At 49.2% G+C, this 13,266-nt stretch overlaps 1 protein-coding gene and 1 long non-coding RNA gene across 5 annotated transcripts in view; one reads left to right on the top strand and one right to left on the bottom strand.

The window, feature by feature from the left end:
* ABCC1 (ATP binding cassette subfamily C member 1) overlaps nt 1-13,266 on the top strand; it is a 142,097-nt gene that overhangs the window by 73,883 nt on the left and 54,948 nt on the right. For all 3 annotated transcript variants that reach the window (XM_058710430.1, XM_058710429.1, XM_058710431.1), the window contains exons 9-12: nt 222-399; nt 2,123-2,284; nt 5,987-6,079; nt 7,563-7,766. In XM_058710430.1, coding sequence (XP_058566413.1) covers nt 222-399; nt 2,123-2,284; nt 5,987-6,079; nt 7,563-7,766 — 637 coding nt within the window. The remainder of the gene's footprint in view (nt 1-221; nt 400-2,122; nt 2,285-5,986; nt 6,080-7,562; nt 7,767-13,266) is intronic.
* Nucleotides 7,900-13,252, bottom strand: LOC131500875 (uncharacterized). 2 transcript variants are annotated; one of them, XR_009256510.1, is made up of 4 exons: nt 13,120-13,252; nt 12,553-12,707; nt 10,456-10,581; nt 7,900-8,322 (listed from the first exon to the last, which is right to left on the bottom strand). It is a non-coding gene; the product is annotated as an uncharacterized LOC131500875 (long non-coding RNA). The 2 variants fall into 2 exon arrangements; XR_009256509.1 differs by lacking the exon at nt 7,900-8,322 and having other exon boundaries at nt 9,545-10,581.

The following is a 13,266-nucleotide window of genomic DNA, read 5'->3' as shown; positions in this document are numbered from 1 at the left end:
CTGTTTGGTCACCTCTGGGTGACTGTCCGGTGATGAGACTGGAGGCGTGGGGTGCCCCGTCGGGAGCAGGTTCAGGCCACCCGCGCAGCCCTGTCACCGCCCCGGGTCTGTTTTCCCAAGCGTAACACTCAGGAATAGCGCCCGCCCCGCCTGGCCTGGACACGGTCCAGACGCTGAAGTCCCTGCCGCACGCGTCACGGCCTTCCTTTCTCGCCCCGCAGATTGCTCATCAACTTCGTGAACGATACGAAGGCCCCGGACTGGCAGGGCTACTTTTACACGGCGCTGCTGTTCGTCAGCGCCTGCCTCCAGACCCTTGTGCTGCACCAGTATTTCCACATCTGCTTTGTCAGCGGCATGAGGATCAAGACGGCCGTCATCGGGGCTGTCTACCGGAAGGTGGGTGAGGCCAGGCCTGGCGCACGGGCCCGGCCGTGGCCCCAGACCCTGCGGTGGGGGGGGGGGGGGGCTTGGCTGGGTCACCCCCCTCTCCCGCCCCTCCCAGGACCACCGTGGGGATGCCGAGCCCGGCTTCTGGAGCGGCAGCGTGAGGGTGGCCCCTGTGACGTGGCGGGGACTGACCCATCAGGCGCGAGACCTTAGCAAAGCTGATTTCAGCCGTGGGTGTGGGGCATCTGCTTGGGGCCGTGTCGGCCACGGGCAGCTGGATTTCTTGTTATTTTTCAAATTTTTTAAGTTTACTTACTTATTTTGAGAGAGACCAAAGCAACGTGGGCAGGGGAGGGGCAGAGAGAGAGAAGCTGGGAGCTGATGTGGAGCTTGAACTCACAAAACAGTGAGGTTGTGACCTGAGCTGAAACCCAGGGTCAGACGCTTAACCGACTGAGCCACCTAGGCGCCTGCGTAGCTGAATTTCTTAGGTGGCACCTGACGTGGGAAAATCCGGGTTCACATCCTGTCTCTGCTGTTGATACTCTGGGTTGCTTCTAACTCTCCATTTGCACTGAGCAGGACGTCCTTTCCCTCGATAGTGGAATACATAGGATTTGTACACATCCAGCTGGTTTTGTTTTTGTTTTTTAATTTATTGTGAGAGAGAGAGCGAGACAGTGCGCGCAAGTTGGGGAAGGACAGAGAAGAGAGAGAGAATTCCAAGTAGGCTGTGCAGTGTCAGCACAGAGCCCGATGCGGGGCTCAAACCCAGGAACTCTGAGATCATGAGCCGAGCTGATCTTGGATGCTTAACCGACAGAGCCACCCAGGCGCCCCTGTACATCCGGCTTTAAAGGAATTTCTTGGTTCCTTCATTTCTTAGCTTCTGGGGCAAAGACACTGCTTGAGCAGGGTTGACAAGAGACTGCCTAGGAGACAGTCAGGAACCGTGGACTGGTCATTGGTGCTCAGCCCTGTCTGTAAGTTAGACTCCCCTGGAGACCTTCCAAAACCCCTGGTCCCCAGGCTACACCATCGACTAACAAAATCAGGATCTCTGATTTTGGGTGGGACCTGGGCACCAATGTTTTTTAAACTCCCCAGGTAATAGTGTGAAACCATGTTTGCGAACCAGGATAATTTTATCCTTCTAGGAGATGTTTGGAAAATGTATGGAGACAGTTTTGGTTCTCTTAACTGGGAGTGGGGCCATCTAGTGGGTAGAGGCCATCTAGGGGATGTGGTGAACACCCCACAGCGCACAGGTTGGTCCCACAGAGAAATACCCACCTTCAAATGTCAGTAATGCCAAAGTTGAGAAGCCCTGACCTTGACCTTGCTCCTTGAGTGTTCTCTGCAGACGAATGGCATCTGCATCATCTGGGAGCTTGTAAGAAATGCATAGCCCCAGGTTCCATCGCCGTCCTACCAAATCTGAAACCACACTGTAAGTAACTTCGCGGGTGATGTGTGTGCACCCTGAAGTGTGTGAGGCCCTGGTTGAGGCCATCTCTGGGGTCCTTTCATGTTGAAGAAGTCAGGGCGAGGCAGTGAATGTCATTGGTAACAGCGGGAGCTTTGCGATGGGACAGACGAGGCAGCGAGGGAGGAGAAAAGAGAGTGGGCTTTCCACTCTTGAGCTGTCTTCTTCCTTCGCAGGGGCCTGGAGGGTGAACCCCGGGCTGTCTCCTGCCGCCCTCACCTTCTTCCTCTCTCCTTTGTCCTGCAGGCCTTGGTGATCACCAATTCAGCCAGAAGGTCTTCCACGGTCGGGGAGATCGTCAACCTCATGTCCGTGGATGCCCAGAGGTTCATGGACCTGGCCACGTACATCAACATGATCTGGTCAGCCCCTCTGCAGGTCGTCCTTGCCCTCTACCTCCTGTGGCTGGTGTGTGTTTGACGTCATTCGCGTGGTGCAGAGGGAGGGACCGCCACATGTGGGCGGCGGGGGGTGAGGGAGTGGGTGTTCGTAAGCAGAACCTCTGTATTCCTTGCCGTCATTCACGTTTTACTTTCTGGCCTGTTAGACAATTGCTGGATATCTTATCCCTTCCCTTGGTCACTGGGTTTATGCCCCTTTTTTTGGTGGCATGACAATTGTTTGCGTTTGTCTTTTTTTGACAGTGCATGTAATTAGTAACCTCACAACATACACACCGTATGTCTCCTACTGTGTCCTCCCAAACACTAACCAGATTCCCTTTATTCACTAGTCCTAAACTGTGTTGGTCAAGATTCTCAGAGTTGCAAGGAAGAGAAATGGATTTTAAAACAGTCTAGGCAAATAAAGGGAATTTTGTGGGTGCATGCAACTGCAGAGTGCAGAGTACAGAGTATGGCTTCAAGCATGGATGGATCCAGGAGTTCAAGCAGTGCCATGAGGACTCAGTCTCACCCTTCTCATCATTTCTTGGCCCTATTTCCCTTTGAGTTGACTTTGTTCTCAATGGGATTTCCCTCAATGGCTTCTATCCCTTTAGGTTTATATCCTCTTTACTGAGAATGGTGTCCAAGAAAAGAGAATATTGCATTCCTCCTTGCCTCAGCCAGAGTTTCATGGAGCACTTAAGTTGATGAGATGCTCGTAGCCTAACCTCTGCCTTATTCTTTGTCACCTCTGAGGCTTTTCTTCTGCCAGGAATTCCTTTCCCTCTTTCTTTGCTAAGGATGAAGTGCTACCCATCGTTTAAGGCTGTGGCAACTGTCACATCCACTAATTCCTTTTTTTTTTTTCTTTAAATTGTTTTAATGTTTATTTTATTTTTGAGAGACAGAAAGAGAGTGAGCAGGGGAGGGGCAGAGAGAGAGGGAGACACAGAATCTGAAGCAGGCTCCGAGCTGTCAGCACAGAGCCCGACATGGGGCTTGAACTCAAGAACCATGAGATGGTGACCTGAGTTGAAGTTATTAGCGCTTTACCGACTGAGCCACCCAGGCACCCCACCACTAATTCCTTTTCGTTCTCAATGAAACAAATTTCTTCCTTTTTTTAAACCCACTAACTTTAGTATAGGAGTTCCTGTGATGTTACATTCTGGAATAGTCTTTGGCTGCTCAGTGTACCAGCCCCTCCTCTCCTGATATATGTGTCGGTTACTCACGGGCTCGGTGTCCTTCTTGTCTTATTTTTTATTTCCCACGACTGCAGTCCCACAGGGCCCTGGTGCCTAATAGGTGCACAGTGACTTGTCTGTTGATATGACTATAGTTTACATTTTTTTGGTCTGTTTATGGAGCAGATGAGGGATTATAAATTGTTTCTGGTAATGAAACTTAGAAGTAAATACCAGAATCTAAATGTCTTTTTGGGCCTACATCTTGGGGTATCCACCTCCCCAGAAAGCACAGCCCTGGGTGAAATATTTCTGGAGCACATCTTTTAGAATTGGCCTTCAGGGCAGATTTAGAAAGCATGAGGAAAATGGTTTTGTTTCAGATGAGGGTTGCTGAATGTGCTATTGACATTTGGGGTCCGATCATTTTTTCTTGTTGGGGGACTAGCCTGTGGACTGCAGGATTGTCGAGCAGAGTCCCTGGCCTCTTTGCACAAAATACCAGCAACACACATCTCTCTCCGCACCCCCACCCCCACCCCCACCCCCACCCCCATGCCGCTCGGGACCCAGATGTCTCCAGACATGGCCTCATGTGTCCTGGGAAAAATTCTTCCCTGGTTGGGAGTTACTAGTTTAGATAGAAAATAGGATTTCTCGGGGCTCCTGAGTGGCTCAGTCGGTTGAGCGTCTGACTTCGGCTCAGGTCCTGGTCTCACAGTTCGTGAGTTCGAGCCCCACGTCAGGCTCTGTGCTGACAGCTCGGAGCCTGGAGCCTGCTTCAAATCATGTCTCCCTCTCTCTCTGTCCCTCCCCTGCTCCCTCTCTGTGTCTTTTTCTCTCAAAAACAAGAAGACATTAAAAAAGAAAGAAAGAAAATAGGATTTCTCTGTTTGACCATCACAAACACTGTATAGGATAACGATGCTGGAGTGAGCTCAGGAGTCCGACTGCTTGGGTTCAAACCTTGCCTCTTCCATCGTCAGCTTTGTGACCTTATTACTTGATGTCACTCCTTTGGAAATTGGTGATGGTAACGGTACCTCTCATCACAGGGATGTTGGGACCAAGGAATGAATCAAAGCAGGTGATGTTCAGAGAACAGTGCATGGTATATAGATCTGCCCAGTGTCTTTTCATTACTATTTGCTGTCAGAGTTCATTCTGAATGCTTTAGGTGGGTGGTAGAAATCACCTTCATTCTCAAAGGTGGATTAATCGTCCCTGGACGGAGATATGTCACAAACCGTCTGGAGCAACAGCAGCATTTTTGGGGAGAGTAGGACTGTTGTCCCTGAGGGTGATTACCTGGAAGAGACTAACGCTCCTGGTTTTCCAAATGCCGAATGGGGAAAAAAAAAAAAAATCACGTCACCCTCTGGCTCCATCTGTGTGTAGCTGCTGAGTACATGTGCACTGGGCCAGTTTCTCAAGCTGTTTCTTTTTAGGTGTAGAAGGTACAAGATGTAGATCTGTGGCTTATCCTGACCTCTTAATCTGGCTGTTGATCCCTTATCTGCAATTGTGATAACAGAACAAGTCTGCTGCCTCTTATCTACAAATCCCCAAATCCAGAAGCTCTGAAAGTTTTCCTTAATTCATTTGGTGCCAAAACCTTACTTGAACTGATGTGAAGTACTTATGATCTTGATGATCTCTCTCAGTGTGAATACTCTGGTTTTGATGCTGGAAAAATCACTGTATTTGATTATGGAGGGCACTGCCAGGGCCCCAGTGGGCGCGTAGGGACACGCGGGTGTCAGCGGTCCCCAAGACCCCGCCAGGCTGACGAGTAGCTAGGAAGACTCATGGCCCTGATTTGTACAGCAGGATGAGCAGAGGGTAAAGGCACAGGGGGCGGAGTCTGGGGGAAGCAGGTACAGACTTCCAAGAGTCCTGTCCCATCAGAGTTACACAGGATGCACTCAGTTCCCCAGCAGCAAGTTCTGACAACGTGTGAAATGTTACCAGCCAGGGAGGCTTGATAGAGACCGGACGCCCAGGGTTTTTATCGGGGGCTGGTCACATAGGCAGACTCTGCCTGGCACAAACTTGCAGAAGGCAAGGGGGGGGGGGGTTCTGCGTAAACCATATCGTTTGTACTAAGAGTTGAGGCCTGGTGAGCCCCTCTTACCAGTCCTGAGAATGGTGGTAACCCTCCAGATCCAAGCTCCCAGATCCCAGCTCCCAAATCCCAGCCAGGGGCCAGATTTGTAAAGCAGGCCTTTAAGCAAGATAAAGCGCCGGGCTGGCTGTGTTAACTCTCTTCTGCTTAACGTCTCAATACCTTCCTAAAGTTCTAATTTGCGAAGCTCCTCTGGACCCCAGGGTTTCAGATAAGGGGCCTGCATGCTCTTAAAGGGGTTGTGGGACCCCAAGAGATGCTCAGGAATGAATCTGAAAGTTCCTAACAGCCCGTCACGGGGTTAAAGTGACGCAGTTGTCCTGAATGCACTGGTCCAGGTCTGCGGAGTCCCTGTGGAGGGGCTCAGCTGGAAAGCCCTGTGTTGAAGGCCTGTGTTCTCTTCTGTCCTTAGAATCTGGGCCCCTCCGTCCTGGCCGGAGTGGCTGTGATGATCTTCATGGTTCCCGTCAACGCCGTGATGGCCATGAAAACCAAGACCTACCAGGTAGGGTGTCTGCCTCCATAGGGCCCCACGCGGAGGCCCTTGCTGGACGCCTTTCCATTTGGATTTTAGCCGAGTTCTTTCTGCCCAGGCCCAGGGGTTCTCAGCCTCACATCCCTGCTGGGATCCCCCGAGGAGTTCTCGCAAATGCTGATGCCTGGGCTCTTTTTCCGGGATTCTGATTCACCTAAAATGGATAAGGCCTGGGCATCACTTCTTGAAGCTTCCAGAGTGATGACAACGGACAGCCAAGGTTGAGAACCCCCAAAGTAGTTAGGCCTCACAGGCCAGTGACGAAAATCACATCCGTGGGCCTCCGAGAATTCCTTATTTCCCACGGAATTTAGTCATTTATGTGTTTTATGTGCATTTTCAAGAGTAGAATAAAAACTAACCTTGACTCCCCGCCGCCTATTACCTTATGCTAGCCCTTCCACTGTTTTCAGAAATGCTTTTTAACTTTTAAAACATCCAAGTAACAACAGCGCATGCCTTTTCCTTATAAAAGATGTTCAGTGGATACACAGTGTGTAGATTAAAAGGGAATGCCCCCTTCCCTGCTCCCTCAGTCCCAGTGAACACACCAAAGCAAAGCCTTCTAGAACTTTACATGTATTTATAGAGAGATCTCATTATCTAATTGGGTCTGGTGTGTTTTTTGTGTGTGTGTTTTGTGCTATTACCATCATATATGTTTATACACCGACCCATTTGGCCAGCACGGTTTTAGCATTTGTCACCGCGTCTCAGGGATCCTTCTGTGGCGTAGTGTGGAGCCTGACTTCATTCTCTTGAGCTGGTGCGAGATGGTCCGAAGCAGAGAGGGGTCGAGGTTTTTGTCTCTCATCCCCTATTGATGGCTATTTATGATGTGCCTGTGGGATTTCAGCTGAGAGCGCTTGGCCACATCAATGACGCAGTAGGAGAGACGCGTCCCAGGACCTGGGTCCTGTTGGAAAGAGGCCTCAGCAGGTGCGGGTGGGAATAGGGTAAATAGTGAAGGGGCTCTGTCCCTACGGCCCTCCCTTGAAACCACTTCGGTCACTGGCTTCTGCTTCACGTGACAAAAAAAAGAAGCGTCCTCATCTGTGACCCAGGAGTGACCATGGCACTCGTGATAGGTTCTCGAGAGCCTTCAATGACTAGGTGCATGTCAGATGCATCTGGAAAATGCCAGATGGTATTAGCAGCATTTAACAGTGGTATGGCCCAGTAAAGAAGCTTAAAAAATGGAGGGGAAAATAAGTCCAGCATCATTATCTGTCTTGTGTTTGGATCAGCAGAGTAGGACCCCTGCCTTTCTTCTTTCCTGGACACCTGCTTCGCAAATCTAAATCTAATTGGTGTCTCTACGTCCAGCGGAAGGGATCCAAAGCAGTTTTTTCTCTGGTGTAAAAGAGAGTAGCATACATAAGGATTGCAGGGTCGATTCCCCACCCTTCTGGGATGGCCTGGGGCCAGGGCCAGAATGCTCCTGTCTCCAAAGGTGGCCCACATGAAGAGCAAAGACAATCGGATTAAGCTGATGAATGAGATTCTCAACGGGATCAAAGTGCTAAAGCTGTACGCGTGGGAACTGGCCTTCAAAGACAAGGTGCTGGCCATCAGGCAGGAGGAGCTGAAGGTGCTGAAGAAATCGGCCTACCTGGCAGCTGTGGGGACCTTCACCTGGGTCTGCACACCTTTCCTGGTGAGTGAGGCCAACCTGATGCCGGCCCCCCTCGCTTTATGTTTTGTTGTGTTTGCAAACCTACATATTTTTAAAAGGTCACGAGTTAGCAGGGCCCTCTTCTCCCACTCCCTTCACAAAGTGCTCCCTCCCCACAAATTTATGTTATTCAGCAGCACTCAGTAGCTTCCAACCCAGGGACACCCCAAAGTAGCCAGTTCAGGAACTGCTTGCTGGGCTCACGAGATAAGAAATTTGTGCCAGAATGTCAGTCAGGCTCCCTGCTTCCTTCCCTGAGAGCGTCTTCCTAAGAAAGCAGACCAGCTGAACCCAGTGGTGTTCTTGGTGCCACAGTTGGGCTACATTACAGTGTCAGCTTCTGGTCTCTTGCCGGCTGGTCACAAACCGTGGAGGTGGCAGAGCCAGGCGCACTGCACAATGTCCTTGTTTACTGTCTGTCTGTCTCCACTAGAATGTCAGCTCCGGGAAGGCAGGGACTGTGTCTTCTCTGTTTATTGCTACACCCTCAGTGCATACAGTCGTGCATAGTAGGTGCTCAACACATACTGGTCATTCACTGTAAAAACAACAGGTGAAACGTTTCAGAAAGTCCGAAGATGAAAATATATTGTCTTCCCTTCCATCTGTCCCTTTCCTCCAAAGCGACAGTTTCATGTATCTTTTTTTTTTTTTTAATTTTTTTTTTTCAACGTTTTTTATTTATTTTTGGGACAGAGAGAGAGACAGAGCATGAATGGGGGAGGGGCAGAGAGAGAGGGAGACACAGAATCGGAAACAGGCTCCAGGCTCCGAGCCATCAGCCCAGAGCCTGACGCGGGGCTCGAACTCACGGACCGCGAGATTGTGACCTGGCTGAAGTCGGACGCTTCACCGACTGCGCCACCCAGGCGCCCCTCATGTATCTTTTTAGAAAAGAAATATTTGTGGATGTAGTTGGTAAAAAAAAAATATTTTTAATATATTCAAATAGAGTCATACATACTTAGTGTTCTATACCTCTTTTGTACTTTGAGATATGACCATTTTGTGCATTCACATCTGCTTCATCTGTTTATTTATTTTGGAAGAGAGAGCGCACATGAACGGGGGAGGGGCAGAGTGGGAGGGAGGGAGGGGGTGGGAATCCCAAGCAGGCTCTACAACGTCAGCACAGAGCCCGATGCAGGGCTTAAACTGATGCACTGGGCGATCATGACCTGAGCTGAAATCGAGAGTCGGACGCGTAACCGACGGAGCCACCCAGGCGCCCTGCTTCGTCTGTTTTAATGAAGCGTGGATGTTCAGTGCATGAATGTGCCAGAGTGGACTTAAGCGATCTCTTATTGCTGACTTTTTAGGATAGTCCCTGTTCTTTGCTATTATGATCCGTGTTGCATTGAATGTTCCAACATGCAAGTCTTGAATCCTTTAATGGGTCTTTCCCTGGCTGGCCAACTTTGAAAGTTTAAAGACAAAGTTTCTACCCCTAGACCACGAGACCATATAAAGATGGGCTGTGGAAACCCCTTAGGCACAGTGCACTGTTACGAATAGTTAAGAATAGGGGCGCCTGGGTGGCTCAGTCGGTTGAGCGTCTGACTTCGGCTCAGGTCATGATCTCATGGCTCATGAGTTCGAGTCCCACGTCGGGCTCTGTGCTGACAGCTCAGAGCCTGGAGCCTGTTTCCGATTCTGTGTCTCCCTCTCTCTCTGCCCCTCCCCCACTCACACTCTGTCTTTCTCTATCAAAAATAAACACTAAAAAAAAAAAAAAAAAAAAAAAAAAAGAATAGGGGCACCTGGGTGGCTTAGTGGGTTGAGTGTCTGACTTCAGCTCAGGTCATGATCTCCCCATTTCATGAGTTCGAGCCCCACATCCGGCTCTGTGCTGACAGTGCAGAGCCTGCTTGGCATTCTTTCTCCCTCTCTCTCTGCCTCTCCCCCACTCACACTGTCTCTCTCTCTCTCTCTCTCAAAATAAATAAACTTAAAAAATATATAGTTAAGAATCATGCCCCCGGGTTCATTTTTTTTTTGTCTTTATATTTTTAATTATATCATGATTATTTTAATGCTGTCCTAATAATGACTGTTATTTCTCAGCCCTGTTGGCGAATATATATTCTTACGGGAGGTTTCTGTGAACTGCAGTCACACGTTTTCATAAATGGGAAGCTTTTCTATTACAGTATTATCAGCTTCATTCGAGTCACAGGTGGAATGTTTAAGGAAAGTCTTGCATTTTCAGGGTGTGTCAAAGTGTGTTCCTTCTGACGCTGGGTTTTTCATCAGGCTCGACTTCATGTCTCCCAGAGTCTGAACTCGCCCAGGAGGCAGTGGGGTGGAAAGCAGTGCGGATCCAACTCGAGCCCACATCAGAATCACCTGGGAGGCTTGTTGAAACAAGATCCAGTAGGTCTGGGTGGGGCGTGAGTATTTGCACTGCTGACGGGTTCCCTGGCGTTACCGATTGCCCTTGGTTGGGGTCCACACTTTGAGGAGTGGAGTAGATGCCCACTGTTGACAGTGTGGTCGAGGCCCAGTAGCATCAGCATCGCCAAGTCGCTTATTAGACATGGAGACTCAGGCCCTACTGCAGACCGGCCTAAAACAGGATCTGAATTTACTGAACACCTCCGCCCCGCACCCAGGTGGTGGGTACGCACGTTGAAGTTTGAGAAACGCTGGCAAAAAGCAGAAGTGAGCAAACCTTTTCTACAAAGGAGCAGTTCGTGAACGTTGTAGACATTCTGAGCCATCCAGCGTCTGCCCTAACTCTTGTCGTCTGCCAGCGTGGCCGTGCATAATACCTCCATAAACGGACGTGGCTGTGTTCCTGTAAAAATGTATTTATAGACCCTGAGATTTGAATTTCATGTCATCTTCCTGGGTCATAAAATACTATTATTTTGATATTTAAAAAAAAATGAATCGTGTAAAATGGTTTAAGCGCGTGGGCCAGACAAAAACAGGTGTGGAACCCTGGCTTGGAGTCTGGATGCCTGCTGAATTTTACTGCCAGCTCACGGTGTGCCCTGAGGCCGGTCAGTCTACCTCCCTGCCTCTGGGTTTTTGCAAAAGAAACATGAAGGGGTTAAGCCACAGGGCTTGTCACGTGTGGGCCCCTGCTTGCCCCCCGCTCCCATGCCCACCCTGGACATCCCCAGCCAGTCGTGGGGTTCTCTCCCAGGCGGCCCGCCAGGTGATTGCTGTCAGCTGACTACAGTTGGCACACGAAGTGACATCTTTTGGCTGTTCTGGGACTCCAAGTTCTGTTCGATCCTTTCTGGCTCACGTGTGCCAGCCTTCTGGGCTAGAAGGTTCTGCCAGCTCATTCTTTCAGAACACTCGGTCTCCCTAACTTTCTCCAGGTCTCTGACAGCTTTCTTTGGTTTTTAGAAGTAAAAAGTATTCGAAGACTGGATGGTGGTTATATAGGGTGTGCTTTTGATTATTTTTCCTTTAAACTGTTAAATAGTTTCTGTGTGTTTGTAACTATTAAATATTCTCCTTTGCACAGGTGATACTCATTTTTTTTAAATTTTAGTTTTGCCTATTTTGAGAGAGAGAGAAAGAATGCAAGTAGGGGAGGGGCAGAGAGGGAGGGAGACAGAATCCCAAGCAGGCTCTGCGCTGTCAGCTCGAACCTCGACATCATGACTGAGCCAAAATCAAGAGTTGGACGTGGGGCCCCTGGGTGGCTCAGTCAGTTAAGCGTCCGACTCTTGGGTTCAGTTCAGGCCATGATCTCACAGTTTGTGAGATAGCGTCAGGCTCTGTGCAATGTGACCATCCCAGGTGTCTCCAGACTTTGTCAGGTGTCCCTCCAGTTGAGAACTGCTGGTCTGCAAGGAAAGGCACAGCCTTTTTCCTCTTCAGCCCTAGTCACTCAGCTTCTTTTTTTTTTTTTGAGTGCACAGAAAGCCTGTGCATAAATCAGCATAGCAGTGACTATACATAATAAATGTAATTAAACCTATGCATCTCTTTTATTTACTTTACTTTCTTACAAGTGATGGCAAATCATAAAGAAATCCAAGGCGTTTTGAATTGTTCTTTTTGTTTTTTTTCTAATAGGTAAAGATCTGCAGCCAGGGGGAGTAAGTGACAGGGTTTTTTAAATCTGTGGGTTTGGTTAGACTTCGGCTGGGGAAGCCTTTTCCCATGACCCTTGGTTCTGGTCCTCTGGTCCTCAGGTCCTCTGACCCAGTGTATTCTTTCTAGCTTGTCCCCTGTATGTGCTGACTTTTCACTTCACGTCTCCTGCCCTAGCCTCCGCCAGAAAGCCATGGCCCAGGAGATGCTTAAGAGGGGGACTGGCTTTTCTGGACCGTGAATTTGCCACTCACTACGGGGGAGTGGGGATGGGGAAAGGCAGGGGCAGCGGGCTTCCAGAGGCGGAGTCCATTAAGTTGCTGGGCATGAAACCGATGAGCCTGGGTGTCACTTGGGGACCGTGGCCCCGGCCCAGACACCTAAGCCTCTGACTACATTAGGATGAAATATGTAGCGTTTGGTTCTCTTGGAAGGTGTTGGCCTATTCTTTCCACTGGCGAATTCCTGTGCTTCAAGAATGATGAGGTGTTTACCCCCCAGTAGGGTTGATGGAAGACAGAGGCCTAGGGAGGTCAGACAGGAGCAGGGCTGACATTGTGGCGGGATTAATGGGCCTGTTTTTCTGAAATGCAGAGCCTGGCATCTATCATGTACGCTTAATGCACTTTGCTAAAATAGTAGCCCCAGGCAGCCGTCAATATTTAGCATTTTCTGTCTTAGAAGATTTATGAGCTTTTCGCCTTCTACTTACCCTGTATCTCCCTTCGTTAGGACGATTATCATTCCATATGGCAATTATTCTCTGCTGATCAGGTCATCCATGGGCCTTATCTTTTTTTTTGTTTCCTCCTGCTTGTATCTCTGGGCACGTGGTACACATTCATTAAATGTAATGTGGAGGAAAACCTGAATGAGTAAAAGATTTGAATAAGCCATGTTAGGAACTATTTTTCAATTGGCAGAAACCTAACTCCAACTGACTAAAGTTAAAAAAAAAAAAAGTGGGATTTTGAAGTCACAAAATTGAAAAGTATAGGAAAGTGCTGGTTTTGACCATGACTGGGGTTTCAGGAATGGCTGGATCTAGGTATTTCAAAGGGAATGACCCCCTCTCTGTCTCTCAGCTCTGCATTCTCCATGGGGTTTTCTTTCGGGCAGTTCATTTATGGCCAAAGTCACGTCCTGATACTCGGAGAGATTTTGTTTCCCAAAAGAAAATTGCAGTATTGTAACCAGAAGCAGGAATGGATGCTGGGCAGACAAAAAGAACACAGGTCCACACACACAAGAGGAGTTGGGCTGGAGTAGATGGGCTCACCTGTGAGCTGCATTTCTCAATGTGGAGGCACTCTTAGCTCTTGGAGCGGCACCCTTGTTCTTCATTGCTTGCAGAAAACTCCTCACCTCCTTGACTTTCACCCATTACAAGGCTGTGGCACACTCCAGCCCCCAACTCGCCTACAGC

Source organism: Neofelis nebulosa, chromosome 18 (genome assembly GCF_028018385.1).
Source record: "Neofelis nebulosa isolate mNeoNeb1 chromosome 18, mNeoNeb1.pri, whole genome shotgun sequence".
NCBI lineage: Eukaryota > Metazoa > Chordata > Mammalia > Carnivora > Felidae > Neofelis > Neofelis nebulosa.
The sequence above is the reverse complement of the archived record's forward strand: the minus strand, read 5'-3'. Positions and strand labels throughout refer to the sequence as shown.